Below are 26416 nucleotides of genomic sequence, written 5' to 3' on the forward strand. Positions count from 1 at the left end.
ACTGGGCTGTATTATTGGAGCCAACAGGTCAAGAGAAAATTGGCAAGCAGCAGGAAATACTTGTAAAGGCTTGGCTCTACTGCCCAGTGTTTGATGTAGGACAACCCCATTCTCTGTTTAGATTGTCCCTAAATAGGATGAATGGTCTTCTTTGTGAAACAGCCAACATGATAGTTCCTCCCAAAATAGAGTATCTGTATGCCAGGCACTGAGTAGGCCATTTTGCTAAAGCTCAGAGCAATCCTGTGCAGTCAGAATTATTATCCCCCCCCGCACCCCCTGCTCCATGTAATGGGAGAAAAGGGGCTTCCCAGCTGGCTCAGTGGGAAAGAATCTGCCTGCCAATGCAGGAGACACAGGTTCGATCCCTGGGTTGGGAAGATCCCCTGGAGAATGAAATGGCAGCACACTTCAGTATTCTTGCCTGGGAAATCCCATAGACAGAGACTGGAGGGCTACAGTCCATGGGGTCACAGGAGTGGGACACAACTTGGAGACTAAACAACAACAGTAGAAGAGACTGAGACCCAGAGAGGCCGAGCGGCTTGCCCAAGGGTACACCTCCGTACTCGTGACGGTGTGTCTGTCCTTCCAACCCAGCGCTGACTTCAGAGCCAATGCTCTTTCCTCCTGCTCACACTTGCTTAAAGCAAACACTGAAAGATAAACAATTCCAATACAGGCAGAAGTGTACCATTTGCTTTTTTCAATTTGTATAATTTTAAATGTCACCACAAGTTCACTTCTAGGTCACTTTTAAAACAAGAAACTTTGCTTTAAGGCAAGTAGGGGAAAAAATACTGCTGTAATTTGTACAGTTGTAGGATCCACTGTGCAGTTTTCTACTCAGCTTTCCAGGGACGGTTCAAACAGAAAGAGATGACAATCTAGGACACCTGTCTTGTCTATTGTGAGTACTCAACACTGTGTTTTTTTCCAGCTGGTAAAAAACCCTCACACGAGGTGCATGATGGCCTCCAGGCACACACAGGGACTGCACAGTGAAGAGAGCTGTCAGCTGCACGCACAGGCAGGTGTGACAGCCACCAGGTTCAGACAAATAAACACCAACTGTAACAAGATTTTTAATCTCATTTCCTCAATACCATTTGAAACACATGTGCCCTAAGGACTGCTGGCCGATTACTACAGGGCCCAGTCTATTAGTATACAAATCTAGATGACTGTCTTCAAGTAAAAAAGTGTCTAGAACTCATCCAATCTACTTCGGGTCTACTTTGCTAAGAGATGAGCTTCAAGAGTCTGTAAAGTTTTAAGATGCAGATATAGTCCCAAAGGCATTCATTCAAGAAATATCTATGCTGGCCTATTGCCAGCACAGTTCTATATAGTGGGGACAGCCTGGTAGCAGACTGACCAGAAACAGATTTTTTAAGAGTAGATAGAGTTAGAAGGGACTTCTAACTTATCCACTGGTGGCGCAGTAGATAAGAATCTGCCTGCCAATGTAAGGGACACAGGATCAATCCCTGATCTGGGAAGATTCCACATGCCTTGGAGCCTCAACTACTGAGCCCATGTGCTGCAATTACTGAAGCCCTTACACCTAGAGCCTGTGCTCCATAACTAGAAAAGCCACTGCAATGAGAAGTCCATCACTGCAACTAAAGAAAGCCCGCACAAAGCAACAAAGATACAGTGCAGCCAAAAATGAATGAATGAATAAAATTATTAAAAAATCAGGAGTCCACAGCATCTAGTTGTCATTTAAAACTGTGAGATGCACGAGGTCATCAAGGGAGTAGAAAGGGAAAGAAGATGAGGAAGGACCAGTAAAGAAAATCAGGATGAGTGGCCAGGGGAGCACCAGAAAGCCGAATGAACACAAGCAGGAGGGTGCCAAGTGAATCTGTACCAAATGCTTGTGATAGGCCCAGTAATTTGAAGCCAAAGCATCATACTCCTTTGGCAAGAGGGAATCCACTGGTGATCCTGACCAGACCCAAGTCAGTACAGTGATGGGGATGAAATCCCAACTAGAGTTCAAGGGAAAATGGGAAGAGAGAAAGTGGGGAAAGGAGAGTATGATTAACTCTGTTAAGGAACTTTGCTGTAAAGGGAAAAGGGGACAACTGTTGTGGGTCAAGATGAGAGACACTACAGCATGTTTATATGTTCATATACTGGTGGGAACGATCTGGGGTACAGGGCAGATGTGACAACACAAGAGAGGGAGAGAGGCCAAGTGCTGTGGTGGTGCTTCAAAGGCAGGGATGGATACACAAGTAGAGGCCAGACTTGAAAGGAGTCTTCTCATTCATCAGTAACTGGCGGGACAGAAGCAAGTTATCTTCTGATGACTTCTATTTTCTCAAGTGAAATAGGAAGCAGTGATAGCAGCTTAAAGTTGGAAAGGAGGTGTTAAAATTGAGGGCCAAGTAGAGTGATGGAACTAGGGAAGCGTAAGAACTGCAGGGCAGCATTAGGAACTCACCTGAGTTTAGCAGTCACAAACCAAACAAAACGGTTTGTCAGCCCACATGTTTTTATCCAGCCAGGCAAACGTGGAGAAGGCAGAGGGTAGAATTTAGCATGGGGACTTGGGAGTTCAGTCGCTAAGTTGTGTCCAACTCTCCACAACCCCATGGCCCGCAGGGTTAGCAAATACAAACTACTATATATATATACACACATATATATATGCAGCTGAATCACCTTGTATACACTTGCAACTGTTTAATAACACAGCATTGTAAATCAACTATCAGTTCGGTTCAGTCGCTCAGTGTCCTACTCTTTGTGACCCCATGGACTGCAGCATGCCAGGCTTCCCTGTCCATCACCAACTCCCAGAGCTTGCTCAAACTCGTGTCCATTGAGTTGGTAATGCCATCCAACCATCTCATCCTCTGTCGTCCCCTTCTCCTCCTGCCCTCAATCTTTCCCAGCATCAGGGTCTTCCCCTGAGTCAGTTCTTCGCATCAGGTGGCCAAAGTATTGGAGCTTCAGCTTCAGCATCAGTCCTTCCAATGAATATTCAGGGTTGATTTCCTTTAAGGTTGACTGGCTTGATTTCCTTGCTGTCCAAGGGACTCGCAAGAGTCTTCTCCAAAGGACCAGAGAATCTCAGTAGGTTAGGAGGAAGGACAGTGAAAAGATAGTAGAGTCAATGCTGGTGGCGTCTTGCAAGTCTGAAGAACTGCAGGAGGGGGCACCAGAGGGAAAGAACTGGAAAGACAGTACACAGTGGTTGATGAATGAGAGGCATGATATTGAGAAGTTTTGGACTAGGATGTGATTCAGAGAAGGCAATGGCACCCCACTCCAGTACTCTTGCCTGGAAAATCCTATGGACGGAGGAGCCTGGAAGGCTGCAGTCCAAGCGGTCGCTGAGGGTCGGACACGACTGAGTGACTTCACTTTCACTTTTCACTTTCATGCATTGGAGAAAGAAATGGCAACCCACTCCAGTGTTCTTGCCTGGAGAATCCCAGGGACAGGGGAGCCTGGTGGGCTGCCATCTATGGGGTCTCACAGAGTCGGACATGACTGAAGCAACTTAGCAGCAGCAGGACATGATTAGTGATGATAACTATGGCTCAAGTGTGAACATGAGAGTAAGCAGTTGGCTGAGACAGTCGAGCAGCAAGGCTCCATGGTACTGGAAGGCTTGTCTATACCAAATCATGACAGTAGTAGTACTGGCATGAGCCAAAAGCTGACCTGAGTTTGCAAGGAGTAAGCGGGACTGGTGCTGGGTCCTGCAACAAGGGGTTGGGTAGGCAGGTGATGTACAGTCTGATGGCAGAAAGCACAAAACTGGGGATCATGTGAGGGAGGAAGAGGCAAAGAGGCAATAATGATGAAATTAAATGAGATTCTTGTTTTTCACTAAGTAGGACTGAACAAAGAAAGGAATGCAGATAATAGTCCTTGATCTTTCTCGCTCTCATTTCCCACTAAGTGAGAAATGGGGGGAAGAAGCCCCTACAATCTTGTCTTTATCACTTGCCTTAGTCCTGTTAAAGAATCAGAGCCTCTACTTACTCATGAACGACAAAAATTGTATTATTTGGGGTGGCATTTTTCCTGTGTATTGGACTTATGAATGAAGCTAAAACCAAAGGCCTGATCTCTAAGGCATTCCCAGCATTCCCCAAACCATATGCCTTCACATATTTCAGGAGTCGTATGACATCACCTGGGACCTGAAATGATTTTCTCCATCCTAAATCTTGCTGCCTATGAATGACATTATTGACTGAATACTTGTGTGAAGAGCCAGAAGCACAGAAGAGTTGAGTCACTGCTCTCTAGAAAACCCACATCATAAGGCAGCATGACACATATCCTATATGTTTTCTTTTAAGTCATTGCACATTATATAATCCTCTCACTGACTAACAATCAAAAAAGAAATGAGTCTCCAAGGGCCATTATCCAAGGTCAGTGTTAGTATTATAACCCAAAATGCACATCTGGGAATGGGAGAACTGGTCTTCGGTCTGATTCATTGAAGAAATACGTCTCCCTTGATGGAGAGAAATGACAAAAGCTATGCTCTTCTCTATCATGCTGGAAGTGCTGAGTGAAAGGTCGATAGTGGCCATGAGCTTCATGCAGGAGGTTCAAAGTGAAAGACGGGTATTTTCCAGGCCCTCAGACACCCAAGCCCCCCCATCATGATGCTGGGGTTCAAAATGTTCACCTCAAACCAAGGAATTAACTATAGACTTGCTTCAGTTACCTTTGCTAACTAACCTGATTAACTATGAGAGTGTTTTAAGAGTAAAAAAAAAAGGAAACTGCCTATAACCAATAATCAGAGCCCCTCCCCTAACACACATGCATGCCCACACAGTGAAGAAAAAATGAACAAGTCCAAATTCTTGGACTTACTTGTCTTACTTGGACTTTTCTGTGTTCTTGAGATGTGGTTCAGCAGCCTCAGACTCCTCTGGCCCCTGCCCCTGCATGCCGGAAGTAAGAAAGCCTCATTTTTCCCTCCCCTCTCCTCCTTAGCAATGAGCAGCAATTTCCCAAGAGGCCCAGGCCAGGCCAGCTCTCTGGGTGTCCCACATAGGCAAGAGCATCACCACCTCTCCTGCATGTATCTAAAACAGGCAGAAAGAGAAGGGAAATAAAACACCTTTGCTGTGTTAAAAAGCCTCAGACACATAAAACTAGGTGTGGTTATTAAGTGGGGCTAGAGCCTGTGTGTTTGTTTGGCACAAGAAGAGGCAGAAAGTTCTCTTCAACTGAGAATGGCCAAAATGCTTGGAGAAGGGGTGACAATCAACAGAAATGGGACACCACCTCTCAGCCCATGGTTGACAACCTTCATATCATGTTTCTCCAAGTGTCCAACACACCTTGTTTTTCAAGAGTGGCAGAACATGGTATCTGAAGCCAGAAGAAACCTGCTCTTTGACCTTCCAGATTTTAGGCCTTGGGCAAGTGGCTTAATACCTGAGTGCATCAGGGTCTGGGGCTTCAAACTGAAGCTGATACGGTTTCACAATTCGTGAGTATCGTAAGACACTCGATGAGCACTTACCCCACACCAGGCCCTGCCTATTGAGTGCCCTGTGGACAGTGTCTCACTTGACACTAAGATCCTGTAAGCTGGGCATCATGACCTCCACTTCACAGATGGAGCTACTCATAGCTCTATCCAACTCGAGGACTTAATATATAAAACACATGCAGTGTCTGGTGCACAGTGATTTTTCAAAAAGAAAATGAGACTTCCAGGACTTCCCTGGTGGTCCAGTGGTTAAGAATCCACCTGCCAATGCAAGGGACACCAGTGTGATCCCTGGTCTGGGAAGATTCCACATGCCTCAAGGCAAGTAGACTCGTGTGCCAGAACTACTGAGCCCCTGAGCCACAATTACTGAGCCCAAGTACTGCAAATACTGAAGCCTGCTCACCCTAGAGTCTGTGCTTCACAAGAGAAGCCACCGCAATGAGAAGCCTGAGAACTACAACTAGAGAGCATTCCACACTTGCTCCAACTAGAGAAAGCCCACACATGGCACGAAGACCCAGCACAGCCAAAAATAAATAAAGGTTTTAAAAAGAAAGAAAATGAGACTTCTATATATATGAGAGTATTTTACAGTATACTAACAAATATATGGAATTTAGAAAGATGGTAACGATAACCCTGTATGCGAGACAGCAAAAGAGACACAGATGTATAGAACAGTCTTTTGGACTCTGTGGGAGAGGGAGGAGGGGGATGATTTGGGAGAATGGCATTGAAACATGTATAATATCATATATGAAACAAATCGCCAGTCCAGGTTCGATGCATGATACTGGATGCTTGGGGCTGGTCCACTGAGATGACCCAGAGGGATGGTACAGGGAGGGAGCGGGGAGGGAGGTTCAGGATGGGAAACACGTGTGCACCCGTGGCGGATTCATGTTGATGTATGGCAAAACCAATACAATATTGTAAAGTAAAAAAAAATAAAAATAAAAATATTTTCAATTAAAAAATAAAATATTCAAATGATAATGTTTTAAAATGCACACTTAAAAACTGATATATGTGCAGAAAAAAAAAAAAAACTTAAGTATGAACACCAAGTCATGCAAAAAGAGACCGCTGAAGGGCATTTTATTTCACCTTAGAGTTGTTTTTAGTTATCTTACTTGGGCTGCGTTGAGTCTCCGCGGCATCTTTGGGGATCTTTCATCACTGTCCACAGACTCCCTAGTTGTGGCACTTGCACGCCATAGTGCACGGGCTCAGTGTCTGCAGCTCACAGGCTTGGTTGCTCCACAGCATGTGAAATTTAAGTTCCTGCACCGGGGATTGAACCCATGCCCCCTGCACTGCAAGGTGGATTCATAACCCCTGAGCCACCAGGAAAGTCCTCTAGAGTTGTTTTTAACAAGCACGTATTACTTGTATAACTCCAAACACATCAAAAAGATCAGAAACATTAAAAAAATACATAGAAAAAATAACCTAGGTGGAATATGCCAAAATATTAATAGCAATTGTCTGATGGGTTCTTTTCCTGCCTCTTTTAATTTCTATACGTGTACTAGTTTTTACTAATTCTTAACACAGATACATTCTCCTTAAATATTACAGATAAAGCCTTTTACCACTTTCATCTCCCAATCCTAGGCCCCTACCACGGGGTAATCAATGTTATCAGTTTGGTGTATGTTCTTTCGTGTATATGTATGTACATATGTGTATACAATGTGTGTATTCATACATACACACGTATATATAACATTATATATATTATCACTTTGTGTCTTTTTAAAACAAATGACATCAGTTTGAGACCCTTTGCAATTTCACCCATCAAGATGTCTCAAAGATTATCAAACATTATTGCTTAGATGTCACTAAGCAATATGAATGGCCCTCATTGTTTTAGATTAAGTAGCAACACACAGTATAGATACACCAAATGTCACTTGCTGCTGCTGCTGCTAAGTTGCTTCAATCGTGTCCGACTCTATGTGACCCCATAGACGGCAGCCCACCAGGCTCCGCCATCCCTGGGATTCTCCAGGCAAGAACACTGGAGTGGGTTGCCATTTCCTTCTCCAATGCATGAAAGTGAAAAGTGAAGTCGCTCAGTCATGTCTGACTCTTCACAACCCCATGGACTGCAGCCCACCAGGCTCCTCCGTCCATGGGATTTTCCAGGCAAGAGTACTGGAGTGGGGTGCCATCGCCTTCTCCAAAATGTCACTTAGCTACTCTCTACTAACAGCATTTAGTGTTTTTCTACTAAAAATAATTCTGCAGTCAATTCTTTTATAAATGCCTTCTTCTGCAGGCTTTAGAGGGTTTCCTTGAGATTCATTTTAAGAAGTGGAACTGCTAGGTCAAGAGAAGACACACATTTGTTATTTTAACAGACAGTCCATCAAATTGCTTGACTAAGTTGACTGCACACAAATTTATACTCCCGGTGTAGGCACACATCACTGTCAATACTTGCTAACAAAACCTTTAACTTTTTGCCAACTTGATGAATAAAAATGACTCTCTACTGTTTTAATTTCCTTGAATCACAGGATGTGTGTCTTTTCAAATTTTTATAAGCCATATGTTTCCTTTTTTACAAATTTCTTCTGTACAAAATGTATCCATTTTTCTCTTGCAGGTTTGTCCTTTTCCCATTGATTTTTATAAGAGTTCTTCATATATTCTGGAAACTAATCCTCTGTCAACCTTATATGTGCAAGTAGCTTTTCCCAGTCTTTGTCTTTCAATCTGTTTATATTGGCAGAGGGTGGGAGAAGAATATAGTTTTTCATACCAATACATCAAATTCAGCAAATGATGGCATTTGCACGTTTTGTGTTTTAAAGCCAGCCTTACCCTGAGGTCATAAAAATACTTTTTTTCTAATAAATTCATTTCTTTTTTATGTTTATTTAGTCCATCTGAAATTTCAGTGAATGGTAGGAAGTAAGGTCCTTAATCATTTTTTTAAGACCTGCTGCTGCTAAGTTGCTTCAGTCGTGTCCGACTCTGTGAGACCCCATAGATGGCAGCCCACCAGGCTCCCCCATCCCTGGGATTCTCCAGGCAAGAACACTGGAGTGGGTTGCCATTTCCTTCTCCAGTGCATGATAGTGAAAAGTGAAAGTGAAGTCACTCAGTCGTGTCTGACTCTAGCGACCCCATGGACTACAGCCTACCAGGCTCCTCCGTCCATGGGATTTTCCAGGCAAAAGTACTGGAGTGTAGGCAGGTGCTAAATATCCATCTTTTTTCCACTGATTATAAACACCTTTATTATATACTAAGTTTCCATAGACATCAGTCAGTTTCTATTCACTGATGTTTTGGTTTGCTGTATCACAATCAAGCTGTTTTAATTACTTCAGTTTTACAAAGTATTTTGACACGGGGTAGGCAATCCTCCCTATGCCTTGTTTTTACAAATTGATCTTGGCTCTTCTTATACATTTGCTTTTCCAAATGAACCTTAAAATCAATTTGTCAAATCCCAATATAATTACCGAGGTTGCACTAAATTACAGATTAGATATAAATCAACATCTTTACTACACACCAAAGTTTCCATCTATGAATGTGTAGTATTTCTCTACTTAGGTCTCTTATATCTTCTAGTTAACAGTTTTATAGCTTTTGTGCACATTTTAAGCTCATTAAGCACTCAAAGTCTCCTGTTAGTTCTTATAACTTGTCAGTTGATTCTCCTGCAATCATATTACCTGCAAATGTTTTGTCTCCTCCTTTCCAACGCCTGTGGTTCTCACTACTTTTCTTATGCACTGGCTGCAGTATGAGGCAGGACCATTCTGAATCGTACTGGTAATAGTGGTCCTCCCCGTCCCGTTCATCTCACAGGTTTGCTAAGCACTTCTCCATTAGTGTGTTTCCTGTGGGTAACCTTCATCAGGTTAGGGAGACTCTGTTCTACTGTTATTCACACATGGCGTTGCACATCATCATATGCTTCTTTCTGGCATCTCTTGAGATAGCACAATTTCCTTCTTCTTTATAGATTTTGCAAACTATGTACAATGGTAAATTTTTATGTTTTAAACCAATCTTTCACTCATGGTAAAAATCCTTCTTAGTCACAATAATATTTTAATTTCTGACTTTTACATCTGTGTTTACAAGTGAGGAAAGGCTATATGCAACTTTCTAATAAGGAAAATAAATATAGGCCAAAACAAAGGATTAGACATACCTACATATTTTTGCATTATTTGTTAAAAAGAAAACATACAGGTAAAGAATGCTTAATTTTTATTAAAAAAGAAAAAAAAGTGTGGGTATACTGAGTGTTTGAAAAATAATCAAACTGAATATGCTTTAACTTATTCTTCTACTTACTTAACTCTCTGTTTGGGTTCAGGCTGTCACCATCAATGCAGTCACTTGCTCCAGCAAGAATCTGGAAGAATTAAAGTCTCCTTTCCTCCTTCTTCTACACCTTCCATAACAGCCATTCAGCAAGTTCCAAAGATTCTACCTCATAGCTCTCCTAGGAGGCCACAGGATAAAATGGGCAAGGTCAAAAATTTAAGACAGACCTGGCTCCACTCACAGTGCACTGTGTTGCCTTGGGTAAGTTACTACCTGTCTGGGCCCTAATTTCTTCATCTATAAATAGATATGATACTATCAAGACTAAAGAGCTGTGCATGCTAAATCATTTCAGTCATGTCTGACTCTTTTCAACCCTATGGACCACAGCCCACACCAGGCTCCTTTGTCCAGGGGATTCTCTAAGCAAGAATACTAGAATGGGTTGCCATGCCCTCCTCCAGGGGATCTTCCCAATCCAGGGATCAAACCTGTGTCTCTTATGTCTCCTGTACTGGCAGGCAGGTTCTTTACCACTAGTGCCACCCTGGGAAGCCCCTTAAAGAATTGTGGTAAAAATTAAATAACACATGTAGCTACCTAACACAATGCCTGCCATCCAATGCATGACCAAAGGTTAGCAATACTTCAGCAAGGTCTCCTCTTCTCCCTCCCCTCTGTTGGGTCCTAGGTTGAGGCCTTGCAACCTTCACCTGGTCTATGACAACTATCTTCTAGTCCTTCTGCCATATGGACACTGCTGCCAAAGCTTAGTTTCTAATATACAAATCTAATCATGTAATTTACCTGTTTAAATCTTTCCATTGGCTCCCAACTACCTACTAGGTAAAGTTCCAACTCCTCAGCATGACATAAGGCCTAGCTACTTTCTGCCCTTACCTTCCTCTACTCCCAGTGCTTTGCCTTTAAACAAAGCAACGTATCTTCTGGCTATGTTAACCAGACTTTCAAGTTTTGTTTTTGTTTGTTTGTTTGTTTGTTTTAGCAGAATAGATTTTCTTATATTAGCCTCACCACAATGAAGCCTTACTAGCAATTTAAGGCTTCATGGAACAATTCTAGAGCCAACTAACCTCTCTCAGAGTTCTGATTAGATACATGCTGGCTGAGAGGGCCCCTTGAATCCACTATTCTTCAGATGCTGGTAGTCAGACATCAAAGTATTATTTTGAAAGAATGTATCATCCATGACTTAGACTTGTTCTCAATGGACAATCTCCTTCCAGAAGTGCAAACTTCCTGCTACCTCCTCTCTCCAAATAAATGAGTTTGATTCTATTATAGTTTGCTCCTGAAGTCAGGAAACATAGCTCAGAAAAACACATTTCGGCAATGTTATTTGTGTGGGCTGTAACATGAAAAGAAAGAAGAAACTCTTATATCAGAAAACCTCCCTAAAATATACCCAGTTTAATTTCATGTGTGGTGGTGTTTATCACAGTGAGTGAAAAGATGGCATTCATGGTCATAAGAATCCCTGCTAGACAAAGATAGTAACAGGGGCTCTAATTAGAAACTTTAGAGAAAACACAAAATAAAAGAGAATGACCTTGGTCTTATAATCTTTTTTAAAGAATCCAACATGCAAGTCACCAAAATGACCTCTAATTTAGAGAAACAAATTCTAACTAAAGAGCCAACACTCCATGGTGATTTTTGAATAATTATTTCTTTCACTTAAAACCAGATGTTTTTCCCATAAATAAACACATTATTTCACAACAAGAAAGAAAGAAATGAGACCTGCACAGAGAGAACACACCACAGATTTTACCTCAAACGGCAGAGGCTTGGATTAATTTTTTTTAAGTTTATTTGTCAATTTCAGAAACTCACTAGTGGAATAAAGAGCTTAATACAAGTATGCAAAAAAGAAAGCTCTGTGAGGTTTTCACCAGGATGAAATGGGATTAGCTTTGTAGTTCTTATAGTCTTCTTCACAGAAGAATGCAATTTCAGTTTCACTGGCTGAAAAAAAAAGAAAAATAGAAAATGGAAAAAAATTTTAATGTAAAACTAGATTTTAAATAAGTATGGAAATCCATATTTCATTGATTCAGTGCTTCCAAGGCCTAAAGTTAGAAAAACAAGTATGGTTTCACATTTCACAAAATCACCAAGAAGTTTTAAGTACGAGAATCTAGAATTCAACCAATTTAAAAGTAAAAAGAAAAATAACCAAAAAAATTAAAAACAAGAGTTAACACATGAATCTGGTTTCCAAGAAATCATAAAATTGTTCATTTATAGTCCTCTTGACAATCCTAGAAATAATAAGCCATTATTTTTTTTTCCAAATGTGTTACTCTGTTCCTGAAGGAGGATGAAAACTCTTTTCTCCCCCCTCTGAAATTAGCCTGTAGGTATAATAATTTAATACTTAGAGGATCAGTAGAATATTTTACAGATCACTTTACATTCTCCCTCATGACCCATCAAAATATGTGTCTGAAGAAGTTAATTTTTTGCCCGCTTATGACTAATTCATGAGGCTTCAACAATATGCAAAGTGAAAGACACAAATTGGCTTCTACCGCAATACCTTCAAATACCTCTAATTATTCACAAGGGATATGGCACAGCTAAAGGACCCACAAAGGTTCAGAGCAGTCACAATTCTTTCAACCTAGCAGGTCAAGGACTCTGTCTTCTAAAACAATAAGTCAGCAACATTATTAATTCAGACTGGAGACAAATCTGATGGAAAGCCTTCCAATTATTAAACATGCAATTCTTTAAGGTGTTGCACCAACAGTTCCACATTTTTTAAATTAAATCAGAAGTTAATACAGCCTGCTTAGCTTTTACAGAAAGAGCAAAAGGGCCTTCAGAATCTTGACAAGAAAACAGACAAGATTATTTGTAATGAATACTGATCACTCAATTAACATATTCTCTAAAAACAGACAAGTGAAACTCTTCAAGCCAAATAAATAGGATAATCAGGAAGGATGCCAAGGATTACCACTGGTCTCCCAGTTTAAAGCTCTCATCTCTTCATTAGAATTTATCACAGAAGAATGAAATTAAAGAGCTTAGCATAACATTTCATTAAAAATGTTTTTGCTGGTTTTAAGTATACCAAATTTAATGTTTCTCAAACCTAAATTCCTGTGGTCTTTACAGAAAATATGGAAATGTTGAAAGAAGAAAATAAAATCACCCAGAGTCTCAGATCCTCATTCCAGCCCTTTTATATATTCAAGATTAAACGAAGGTTAATCTTGATAAAAATCATATTATGAACTCTTGTTACAATAAGCCTGAGTGTGTGTGTGTGTAGGCAAGCAGGGAAAACACAGCAGAAAGAAACTGGGAATTGATGAGAGGGGCTGTATACAAATGCACCCTGGGCAAATAGTAAGTTAATGTACAGTTAAATTTTACAAGAAAATGGCATTTAAATTAACAGCTAAGAGCTCTAGACTAGGAATTAGTAAAAAGTTGAAAAGGGGGCTTCAAAAAATTCAGTATTCAAAGAGAAGATATTCTGAGATCTATCCTTTAAATAAAAAGCTCCTTTTTTGAAGAGAAGCAAGCCCAAAGGTAGACCTACATAATTTGCAAGTGATTCTAATATCCTCCTCCTGATGTTAGGAGAATAAGCAAAAGTCCCCTGTTCTTAATAATCACAATGCAAGATTTCATACACAATGTGCTATTTACATACAGAACTTTACACAGTGCTTTGCCCACACAGCACTTTGCTCAATACACACTAACTGTAATTACCATTTTCACTTAACCGCAGTTGACATTTATCTGTACCCCTTTTGAGAAACTAGTACATCTTACGGCTCTTCAGGATACCAATAATGGGTTTAGAATTAAATGAATGTATAGAAAGAACTGACAAAGCATTTCTGTTTTGACACATAAGTTCTCTTGGGTCTAATTAAGTTATAGATCAATCCATTATTTATATACTACAGGCTTAAAAATGAGGTCATCTAAGGTAAAGATTTTATTTTCAGATGAATGAATTTTTTTCAGGAAAACTAGATTGACAAATGGGTTAAATTCAAATGGTCCAGGTTGATAAAAATGTTCACCCTTAACAAATTGGAGAATAACACACAAATTAGGAGTTAGCTGCTTTGAACATTCAAAAGAAAGACATAAGGTGGATTTTAAATTTTAGTAACATTTCTTAAGCAGAAACAGAATATTATGTTTTTTATTAAATCTACATAACCCTATTGAAAATGTCTGAAACAATGATTTCACGTATTTAGACTGAAAATTTACTTGCCAATTACAGTGAAAACAAATTACAAAAGATTTTCAAGACTTCTACATAATCACCCTTTCCTCCATTATCCCAAATTCTATTTAAAATGGCTCCAGAAGAACCCTCAGGAAGTCTACCACATGCTGGTCCCCTAGGGCACCTGATTTTAAATTAAATGTGCTGCAGGCGGCCATGCACGCAGGTGCATAGTGCCCTGGCATGTGAATGGGAAATGAATGTGCATTCTCAAATCCAATAAATATACCACCAGCTCATCCCTTTGTCTTACTAGCAAGTGAAACCAAGTAAGAACTCTCCAAATACATTTGTGGATCATTTTAATACTGACTTTCAAGTTTAATGAAATGAACACAAGCCAGGACATTCAAATGTTGGATATGAAATTAATTATTAAGAATTTTATAATGTTTCCATTATAAAATGCACATATATACACCTTGAATGGGAAAATAATAACTTCAAATTTTTTTTAAAAAGAAGAAAAACCAATTTTAAATGCAAAAATCTCAGGAAAGTTGAGTATAATATACTTAAACTCCTCAACTAACTTATTTCAATAAACCCATCTATCAACAAGGATTTACTGTATGGCTTCTAAATCCCGAGCCTCATATCAAAGCTGTGTGCAGCACAGCAACTGTCGTCCGAGAAAGAGGCTGAGAAAAGTGTCCTGACTGCAATACAGACAATTAATGATCAGAGCAGGCTGTAATGTGAATAATAACTCCAGATTATTGGCAAAAAAAAAAAAAATCCAGGAAGGGCAAGGTGTGATTTCTGCAGCAATTTGACACCAAAAGGACAAAGTTTCACTGTCTCGCCTGGGTCCAGGACTCATCCTTGCAAGTTTCACAAAAGTCTAATCTACAAATCATTCAAAACCATGCCCACAGCTGTTATATTTCTAACTTTTTGCCAAAGGAGGTCAACAATCCAACAAGTAGTTCCAAACAACCGTGTGTCTTTTATTTCTTATTTGCTTGAGAATCTGTTTTCAAGCTGGTTGAGAAAGATTTCAAACTATAGTTTGGAGAAAACAAATATAGAAATACATCTGACCTTTGATAGACTGGACACTGTGATCTCCACAACAGCATGCAAAGTGAAAGTGTTAGTCGCTCAGTCATGTCCGACTCTTTGTGACGCCATGGACTGTAGCCCTGCAGGTTTCTCGGTCATGGAATTTTCCAGACAAGAATATTAGAGTAGGTTGCCATTCCCTTCTCCAGGGGATATTCCTGACCAAGGGATCAAACCCATGTCTCCTGCATCGGCGGGCAGATTCTTTACATCTGAGCTACCAGGGAAGCCCGAGAGGAGAGCAAAAAGGGACGAATCATGTCTGGAAGGTTCCTTCTCATCTTCTTTCTCTGGGATCCCAAATTCCCAGGGCCTGCCACCTATTTTAGCAAGTACCAGATCATCGCTGCTGTGATGTTAACATGAACAGCCAGTTAAACACGCTGTCAAAGCAGGAAAGCATGTATGCCTCAAGATATGACTACCTAAAAAAGGATGGGAAAGGGACTCAAACCTTCAGGAAACACTAATCATATATGATCCTGATAAAGAAGCGGAGCCAAGGAATCCTACAATTTGAGCTGCCTAGCCAAGATCACCGGGAGGGGCCGGGCACCGAGACTGGGTTTCGGTTGTGGGCAGACAATAGAGGAGTGACGCACAAAGTGAAAACAAGCCACAGGGAACTGGGGAATTATTCCAAGACGTGGCCTGATGCGAACTCTTCCCAGAGGTGAGCACTTAGAGTCTGCCAGACTGTGTCTTGTTTTAAAATATTTCCAGTAAAACACAACTGACTTTAGAAGAGTTACCCTATTTCAGTTTCTTTCCTAAACCGGAGACAATTCAAAAGATAGCAATAGTAGAATGCAGCAAAATCAAAGAGATAAAATATAACCCCAAAAATATTTAACATGAAAATTTATTACTTAGGGGAATTAGTCCATAAAACCACAACTGTTAACAACAAGATCTTTAAATTATAAATAACAATTCTAGGTAAGGCCTTCTTCCACAAAACAAATCTTTTTATTGATGTATTTCAGGACTAAATCCACAAGCAAAAACCTCCCCTGACATCGAGCGTAGAATATACAATTGGGATCTGCAATGTAGATAAAAGGCTAGAGAATTTCTTGGTGAGAAAAGAAATCTTCAAACCAGTTTGTTCCCCTAATTTCCCCCCTCACAGTCTTTCTTTTCCTTTCATGATTTTTACAGAAAAGTCATAATGATACATTTGTTACACTGGCCTTATTCCCATGGCAACTGGCTGTGATGGCAGAGTGACAGCTCTACAGCAAGATCAAGTGGTAAGAAGGGAGAAAGCGATGACTTAGAATTTTTCTCCTAAAACCTCTTAAAAACCTAACCAGGCACAGCAGCAAGGGAGGGAAAATTCCCTAGAAAAATCACACATTTCAAGTACTGCTTTTACAACTCTACTCCCACTTAGAGTTTTTTGTTGCTCTCCAGGGGCCATCACCTCCTTCCCCATGAGTAATAACTGTGGCTTGTTCTCAAGGGTACAGAAACACTGCTCTCAGCAACAAAGGGGAACATGCAGAAGAGGGGGTTGCTCCCAACAGGGATGGAAGACACCCTCATCCAGGGCTACAGACTTGCCAGGGCATGAGAACTGTTTGAAGTAACAACCTGAAACCAGTGGAGAACCCATGAAAATGATCTGATTCTGATCGAAGATCTATATGGCCTTAAAACAAGAACGACCAAAAAAAAAAAAAAAAAAGTGATTTGATTTATACCTTTATAGGTGGTTTGTTATATAAGTCTGAAATTGATGACAATTAAACCAACAACTTGAGATTTTAACAAATTCAAAACATTTGTCAATTGCTTTCTCCAAAATGGTTTCCAAATAAAATGAAGTGTTTTTGAGGGCGTTTACATGCATTGCTCCAGATGCTTTCATATACATTCTTTTACTTCACCCTATGACAACCCTCTGAAATAGGTTTATTATTTCTGTTTCATTTTACAGAAATCGAAGTAGAAGTTCAGAGACTCTAAATGGCTTCCAGAAGGTCACAGATGCAGAGCCATCATTCAAACCAATTTTCCCTAAATTTAGGAGTTGATTCCTTAAAATTGGGCCCTTACTTTATAAGTAATACATGTAAATTATAAAAGAAAGTTTAAATTACAAGAACAACTAGATAAATGGAGAATAAAGAAAAAAACAATTGCTAGCAATGCCACCACCCAGGGAAAGCATTTTTATAATTTTAGTATATGATCTCTTCTTCATATACATATACAGACATGTAAATACATACATTTAAAAATAAAAATGGCATCACACAATACATTTTCTATTTCCATTCAATAAAGCTCTACATCAATGAATCTCAAACCAGGAAGGACCACAACCTTGGAGGAGTCACAGAGTTGAGGAAGCATACTTCTGTTGGCTTGGTAATAGATATGACAGAAAATTACTTAGTAAGTTTGAGAAAGTCTTACTGGTAAAATTGATCAACAAAGTTAGAGATAATACACCTTCCCAACAGTAGTACAAGGGAACATCCATTTTCTAACATTCCTTCAGATACAACCACCATTCTCCGTGTCTGCTAGTCTTAAATTATTGCTTGTCTAAGGTCACCCAGACAGTACGTGGCAGTCAAGCTGCTAACCCAAGCACTCTGACTTCAGCCTCTAATTCTTAATCACTAAAGTAGTAAGCTACATAAAATTTAGTCTCTATTTTCATGTATATTGCTCTCATTACTAACAGGGCTGAAGTATTTTTTATGTTAGCTATTTCTTCTATCAGTAGTTTATTTCTCCTTTTAATACTGATTATAAGACCTCTTTATAAAGTCAGGCTTTCTTTGTCATATATGCTGCAAATATTTTTTCACAATTTATTGCTTCTCCTTTAACTCTGTTTATGTGGTCAAATCTATCATTTCTTCCTGCTTTATGGCTTCTGGCTTCAAGGGCATGCTTAGAAAGCTCTTTTCCCCAAGATTATGAAACTACTGACCTACATTTTATCTAAAAACTTTTTTACATTGCAAACATTTAATCTATATAGAATTTATTTTAGAATAAAGACTAAGAACTTAAGTTTGATTTTCTCAAATGTTTTGGCAATGGGCCCAACAGTTTCTGGCTAATTCATTCTCTTCTCCACTTATTTGAGATGTCAAAATTTTCTCATACCATGAAACTGCTTTTTAGTTGGTTTTTTAATTTTCCAATCTTTTCCATGGAGCTGTCAATTTCTGTATCAATACTGCTGCTGCTGCTAAGTTGCTTCAGTCATGTCCAACTCTGTGAGACCCCATAGACGGCAGCCCACCAGGCTCCCCCGTCCCTGGGATTCTCCAGGCAAGAACACTGGAGTGGGCTGCCATTTCCTTCTCCGAGTCACAATATGGAAAGACATTAAATCTAGCCAAGAGTATAGACTTAGACACAGAAAACAAGTCTGAGATTATATAACATGGCATTCAAAATCCTATCTAAGTTAAAGATGTCAGGAATCCACTTCAACCACATGTGTCATTTTAAAATGAATTCCTGACAGATGTGACAACAATAAAACACCTGTCAAAAAAATGTAAGGATTCCTAACATGGACTTCATGAACCTTAGAGTGTCCCTTGACCAGTGCATATAAAAAATTAGAAAGTAAGTGTGATTTGTGCTGCTTCATTATGTCAGAGGCATAATGCCTTCAACTGCTCACATTTCTCTCGAAACCTTCACTGTACTACCACATCATCTGAGTATACATGTAAGTAGAATTATAGTGACATCTAATGGTCACAACACATGTCACACAGCATTTCTTTAAAATAAAACTGCATGCATATTCCAAATTGAAAGGCTAAATCAGGCAATTTTTCAACTGCATACCATAGGCCCCTATTTGAAATTCCATGACTTGGTCGGCTCGCAATGATTTGGATAACTACCAGAAACCATGCTGCTTGTTATACAAACAACATCTCACTTCATTATTCCACGATATTTCTACCGGGCCCTTTTCTCTTAAACTATCAGCTCAAATGAAGCTGATATGAGTAAGTAGGTTATTAAGTGAGTAATAACCTGTCAATCACTTAAAATAACCCTCAGCAGAATTCTGAGCATACTTTCTGGAAAGAACTATTTGCATGCTGAACGTTGGGAGAGCAGATATCTACTGCCCTCAGTCAAACGATCTGAATGTACATCATTCTTGTCCTTCCCCTCTGAATAATTATCAGGTAGTGTAAAGAGCACCAAGGGTAGCATTTACTTTGCATTAAGTTATCTAAATATAATCAGCCAGACATCACCATCCAGGCCGGGAAAGACAGTGCCCCTCCAGCCCTGCATGCACACACACACACACTTTCTCACCAATTCCAGCTGCTTTCAGGGTGCTATCTTCTTTTAACAGGAGTCTGTCATCATCTTCCAAACTCAACACAAGTTCATTTGTCTAGAAAGAAAAACAAATCCACTTTTTACCAGTACTTTTATTAGTTTCACATTTGGTGAGATTCCTCAAAGACAAATGAATTGTTACTTTGCGTCACAGCAATAATCCAAGTCACATTTTGTTCCCATCGCTGTAGGGAAAGCAGTGAACATGTACATAGTGAGTGCTTACTAAACACACGTTACATAAAGCGCTAGGGAGGCAGGGCTAGAACACAAAGCTTTTGTGCTGGAGCTGGGTTAAAATTCAGGTTCCACAAATATCCAGCTTCGTGGTCTCAATATATTACATAGCCTTAGGAAAAAAAAATGTAGGGGTAGCAATGCATCTTCTTATTGCCATGTGGTGAGGATGAACAGAGATGAAGTATATAAAACCCCCAGTGCAATGTCAGTCACATAGGGAGTAGTGTTAGCTGTCAGTGTTCTGTTTCATCATCATCTCATCCTCACAATAACCCAGGAGGATTCAGAGAGGTTAGGACACAGGCTCAGAGGATGTGGTCGGGGGACTAAGGTTCTGTTAGTGGAAACACTGACTGAAACCGCCCACCCTGGTCAGGCACGACAGTAACCATTTGCATGATTTTACAACAGAAGATCCTAGTAAGGAAAACAGAACTAACAAGCCACCACCAACTGGAAAAACTTGGGAAAGGTCAAAAGGAGATGCCACATGTCCTACTAATCTCCCAGAATCCTTCTCACTGGAATCCATCTTGGCTGAACAATGCTTGCTCCACCAGGAAGGACCCTGAGTCAGAACGACTGGCCAGAGACAACCCAGAAGCCTATCTCATCACCATAAAACCTGAGACTGCAGGCCACGTGGCAGAGCAGTCCCCCTGGGTTCCCTTACCCTCCTGCTCTTCACCCGGGAGCCCCTTGCCAGTAAAGCCTCTTGCTTTGTCAGCATGGGTGTCTCCTCGGACAATTCATTTCCCAGTCTTAGACAAGAGCTCAGTCTTGGGTCCTGGTAGGTGTCCCTCTTCCTGCAACAGATCCAGTTTTGACCAGTCTGACTTCTTAGAGAAGTGAGCTTGCCTTTCCTTAAAAGCTCACGTATTTAAAAACCCTGCTCCAGCTAACAAACACTTGGTCCCAAGTCCTGTTAACTAACATTTCTCTTTGTGATTTAGGGAGAGTTTGCTCTCCAATGCTACTCACAAATCCACTTAAACATAAATGTTGATCCTGCCTCTAAACAGCAGCTGGTAGTGAGCACTTGCTGGGCAGACAGTACCACCTGTCAACCAGAACGCAGTTGTTTAGTACCAGATTATCTTTCCAGAATATGGCTGAGAGAGAGACTCAAAAGAAAGGCCTCTCAGCAGTCAAAAGAGCTGCCCCAGGAGCCACGCTCCACAGCTTTTCTCACTAGAAAGAGCACAGGGGCTTAAACGTGCACAGATTAAAAGAGGGGGGGGGAACTTTACTGAAAAAATCATTTTAGAATAGGTAATACATGCTCACAAGACAAAATGCTCCAAGTACATAGGGACAGAATGAGAAGTAGGCTTCTCCCTCCTCCACCCAGCAACCCAGCTCTCCACCAGAGAATTTGTACTAATTCTTATGCATCCTTCCAGAGACTGTCCTTGTACCTTCCAGAGACTGTTGTTGTACATGTACATGCAGGCAGAGATGTGCCTATAAACTTTTCCACACAAACAATGGCATGGTATATGCTGTATTCTAACTTCTCTTAAAATATCTTAAAGTCATTCGGATACAACTGAACCTACAAAACAAAAAGAGACTCACAGAGAACAGACTTATGGTTGCTGGGGGAAAGGATGAGGGAAAAGGACAGTTAGGGAGTTTGGGATGGACACGTATACACTGCTATATTTAAAGTGGATAACCAACAAGGACCTACTGTATAGCACATGCAGCTCTGCTCAATGTTATGTGGCAGCCTAGATTGGGAGCAGGGTTTGGGAGAGAATGGATACATGTATATATATGGCTGAGTCCCTTAGCTCTTCACTTGAAACTCTCACAACACTGATTATCAGCTATACCCCAATACAAAAAAAAAAAAAAAAATCTTAAAATCATTCAAAATCAGTTTAAGAGCTGCATCATAATTTATCAAGGCTTCAGTATATTCCAATGGAAGGATTAACACTCTCTCTATCCCTACTGATGGACATTCAGGTTGTTTCCTATCTCTTCCTATCCTACTCAGTCCTGCATCAAATATTCTTGTCCATGTATCATTTGGCGTATGTACAAGTTTTGTCTGTAAGATAAATTCCTAGAAGTAGAACTATTCAGTCAGAGAGAAAGTACAATTTTTATTTCGACAGATATTTCTAAATTACTCTCCAAAGAAGCAGTACCCATTTATACCACCACTACCCATCACTGGGATTCCCTGGTGGCTCAGATGGTAAAGCATCTGCCTGCAATGCAGGAGACCCGGGTTCGATCTCTGGGTTGGGAAGATCCCCTGGAGAAGGAAATGGCAACCCACTCCAGTATTCTTGCCTAGAAAATTCCATGGATGGAGGAGCCTGGTGGGCTACAGTCCATGGGATCGCAAAGAGTTGGACACGACTGTGCGACTTCACTTCACTTCACTTCACCCATCACTGAGAGCCCCTGTTTCCCATACCCTCACCAGCACAGTGTATTATCGAAAGATTTTGATATTGCCAATCTAGCAAATGTAGATTAAGAATAGTGTTGTGGTGGCTTAGTCACTAAGTCATGTCCAACTCTTGCGACCCCTGGACTGTAGCCCTCCATGTTCCTCTATCCATAGGATTCTCCAGGCAAGAATACTGAAGTGGGTTGCCATTTCCTTCTCCAGGGCATCTTCCTGACCCAGGGATTGAACCTGGGTCTGCTGCACTGCAGGCATATTCTCTACCTACTGAGCTACCAAGGAAGCCCCCAAGAAGAGTAATTTGTATTTATTTGGGTGTGAATAAAGGTGTGAATAGTTTCTTTCTTTTTTTTTTTTTTTTTAAACTTTACAATATTGTATTAGTTTTGCCAAATATCGAAATGAATCCGCCACAGGTATACCCACATTCCCCATCCTGAACCCTCCTCCCTCCTCCCTCCCCTCCCCTCCCTCTGGGTCTTCCCAGTGCACCAGCCCCAAGCATCCAGTACCGTGCATCGAACCTGGACTGGCGACTTGTTTCATACATGATATTATACATGTTTCAATGCTATTCTCCCAAATCTCCCCACCCTCTCCCTCTCCCACAGAGTCCACAAGACTGAATAAACTTGTTGGATAATTTTTTTAATGGAATTGTGGAATATTGTTACATTCTAAGAAAACCGGGCTTCCCTGAAGGCTCAGATGGTAAAGAATCTACCTGAAATGCAGGAGACCTGGGTTCAATCCCCAGGTCAGGAAGATCCTCTGGAGAAGGGAATGGCTACCCACGCCAGTCACAACGAGTCAGACACAAGTGAGTGACTAACACTCACTTTTCACTAAGAAAATTAGGTCTTTTCTGTAATACAAGTTAGAAAATCTCCCAGTTTTCATTTGTTCCTTCATTTTCCTTCTAGAGCCTTTTTTTAAAGAAGGTGCTTAATGTCTGCTGAATGAATAAAGGAAAATGTATCAATCTTTTATTTATCTATCATACTTAAAAAGACCTTCAGTGTAAGATTACTTTAAAATCCCATGTTTCCTTAAAATATTTTTAATTAACTTCCTCTTTTAAACTTCTAATCATAGAGTATTTCAGACATAAAATGTATGCAGAATAGTACAATGAACCCTTCATGTACCCAAAACCCAACTTGACCAAATTATCCATTCATGTTAATCTAGTTAATCTCTATCCTTACCTATGGGTTTCATCTCAGACTTATTTGAGTATTTATTTTGGCATAAGGAAAAGGATATGGATTCATTTAACTGTTTTCCAGTTGTTCCAATAACATTTACTGAATCCTCCATATTTTCTCCATAAATTTGAAATGCAATATTCACTATATACTAAATTCCCATATATAATTGGGTCTATTTTTGGACTTCTGATTCTGTGTCTTTGAACTAACAGCTCATGTGACAGTACCACACTGTTTTAATTACTATAGTTTTACAATATGTCTTAATGTGCCAGGGTTAGTCACTCTCATTTCTCTTTCTTCTGACTATTCTTCATTATTTATCTTTTGCATGTTAGTTTTATAATCAGTTTCTTTAGCTTTTATATACACACCACATACACACACACACACGCATATATACAAATACATATATACACACAGCTGTTACTAGAATTTTATTTGGGTGGCATTAAATTTGTAAATTAACTATAAGAGAACTGACATCTTCATACTGTTGCCTCTTCCCATCCAAATATCCTTTACATTTCCACTTAAATCTCATCTTATATCTCTCTTTGCATGTTTTTCTTTTTTGTTAAATTAAGGTGGAATTTCATATAAAGATAGCACATAGTTCTTAAGAGAAGTTCAGCTCAATGAGTCTGGACAACTGAATAACCTCTCTGCAATTTTAAAGTTTTCTTCTTAAAGATCTTGCATATTTCTTACAAAGTTTACTACAGGGTGTGACTTCTTCCTTTCATAAACTTTTAACAAGGATAGCTATCTGGTTTCCAAACTCACAAAATATAAGACAGAAATTGGGGTTTTTCTTTCAAATCTTTTTGATAGGAATTACTATGACTTTGGGAGAAGGCAATGGCACCCCACTCCAGTACTCTTGCCTGGAAAATCCCATGGACAGAGGAGCCTGGTAGGCTGCAGTCCATGGGGTCGCAAAGAGTCGGACACGACTGAGCGACTTCACTTTCACTTTTCACTTTCCTGCATTGGAGAAGGAAATGGCAACCCACTCCAGTGTTCTTGCCTGGAGAATCCCAGGGACAGGGGAGCCTGGTGGGCTGCCATCTATGGGGTCGCACAGAGTCGGACACGACTGAAGCAACTTAGCAGCAGCAGCAGCATTATGACTTTACAAGTAGCCTACTGATTATACTCCATACTACACACATAGACACACAAGTACATTTTCTTACCAAAATAAACCATACTATAGTAATTACTTGCACTGGACTACTGATTCATTCAACAAACACTGAGCTCATCATGCAGACAGGAGGCTTGGTGGGAAGGTATCCAGTCACTTTTTTATTGTGGTGATGGCACCAAATTTCTGTGGACACCTGGTAATTTCAATTAAGAAAGTCTAAACCTAGAAATTTGGGGAAATGGGGAACATGCCTTGTGAACAAGTTCATTAAGATACAGGAGTTAGTTGGAAGTTTTTCCCTTTGGCTAAGGAAGAAGACTAAAATTACAGCAGAGTTGGAAAACTGACCGGCTGGGCCAGCGATGTCTATAGGCCTTGTAAATGGGCGCATGCAAAAATGAGAAAAACGGTTGGCAGTTGGAAAAGGCACAAATGAGGAACATGTGGGTAAAAGTTTTAAGTCTTAAAACTGTATCTGTAAAAATATATTGACTTCTTCCTTACAAAAGTTAAAGAAGAAATCTGAAGAACTATCTCTTTACTGGGTTTCCCTGGTGGCTTTGGGGTAAACAACCCACCTGCCAATGCAGGAGACAGGGGTTCCATTCCTGGGTCTGGAAGATCCCCTAGAGAAGGAAATGGCAACCTACTCCAGAATTCTTGCCTGGGAAATCCCATGGACAGAGGAGCCTGGCAGGGCTACAGTCCATGGGGTTGCAAAAGAGTTGGACACAACTTAGCAACTAAATAACAACAATCTCAACTAGAATCTCTATGATTTAGATGAGAAGTTTATAAAGCCAGATTCCAGAAACATCCTCAGTGACTCAATTTGTTTGGAGAATCTTTAAGTAAATACATTGCTCAACTGAAAAATGGGCTCTAATTTCACAACTCTAATGTGCCAAGATGGAACATATGTTTTAAATATAAGAAACAATTCTAAGATATTTCCAACTATAGCAGGAAAACTTTCTGATTTTTTTAAAAATATCATAATACTGATTAATTTGAATATTATGAATTAGGTCTTCATTAGGATAAAGGAATACTCTACTTATTATTTCCTTTTAGGAAACATGAGCATATGAGCAAGCTATGATATAAATGCAACACTAAATGGAGGATGACAACCTTTTTAAAGAGCCTTTTGTTTCATTTTAACTTTATTTATTTTCTTTCTACAATAAAATCAAGATTCCTACTCTCCACATTTTAGGGACAAGCCTAAAAACAGTCCTGGCTTGGACAAGAGAAAATGGATGGAGTCTGTGGCCAGATACAATTCTAGCATCCATACAAAGTAAAGATTCCATACCATAGTCCCAGACATACACAAGCACCAAATTTCAAAGCATTTGACAATTGGATGCTGTCAAATTTGTATACATAGTCCTTGGTATAGAAAAATAAAGTTACTGGAAAGAACCAGCTTGATTTTAGCCCAGGGAAACTGATTTCAGATTTCTGACCTCCAGAACTATAAGACAGTAAATGTGTGTTGTTTTAAGCCACAGGGGAAAAAAAAAATTTGAGTTACTAATCCACAGTCAACAGACATATCCTTATACCATCTTCTTTATGATCTCTTGTTATACATTTATTTGAAAGCTGACTGTGTTTGTGGGGGGCATCATCTATGACTAGCAAAGAGAATAAAATTAAATGAATCCATAAATAAATACTTCCTTCAAAAATTGTTATGGAAACATTCCTTTGAATGAGGCATTGTGCTAGGTATTGGAGATATGAGGAATAAAATACAGTCCCTTGTCCTTGAGTAGTTTCTATAATAGAGGAGATTATTGTTTTAATGAGAAGTCTATACGAGGTCACTGAGATTCAAGAAAAAAGATCACTCTGGTCTATCTACATGAGATGCAAACATAAAAAC

At 39.9% G+C, this 26416-nt stretch overlaps 1 protein-coding gene across 16 annotated transcripts in view; it reads right to left on the reverse strand.

The window, feature by feature from the left end:
* The window catches only part of C2H2orf76 (chromosome 2 C2orf76 homolog), a 154089-nt gene that overhangs the window by 35914 nt on the left and 91759 nt on the right, over window positions 1–26416 (reverse strand). For 14 of the 16 annotated variants that reach the window (XM_070768857.1, XM_070768892.1, XM_070768849.1 and 11 more), the window contains one exon: window positions 19464–19545. In XM_070768857.1, coding sequence (XP_070624958.1) covers window positions 19464–19545 — 82 coding nt within the window. Of the gene's footprint in view, window positions 1–11609; window positions 11783–19463; window positions 19546–26416 lie in introns of those variants that run through there. The other 2 variants (XM_070768917.1, XM_019973885.2) reach the window with 1 other exon arrangement.

This window comes from Bos indicus, chromosome 2 (assembly GCF_029378745.1).
Source record: "Bos indicus isolate NIAB-ARS_2022 breed Sahiwal x Tharparkar chromosome 2, NIAB-ARS_B.indTharparkar_mat_pri_1.0, whole genome shotgun sequence".
NCBI lineage: Eukaryota > Metazoa > Chordata > Mammalia > Artiodactyla > Bovidae > Bos > Bos indicus.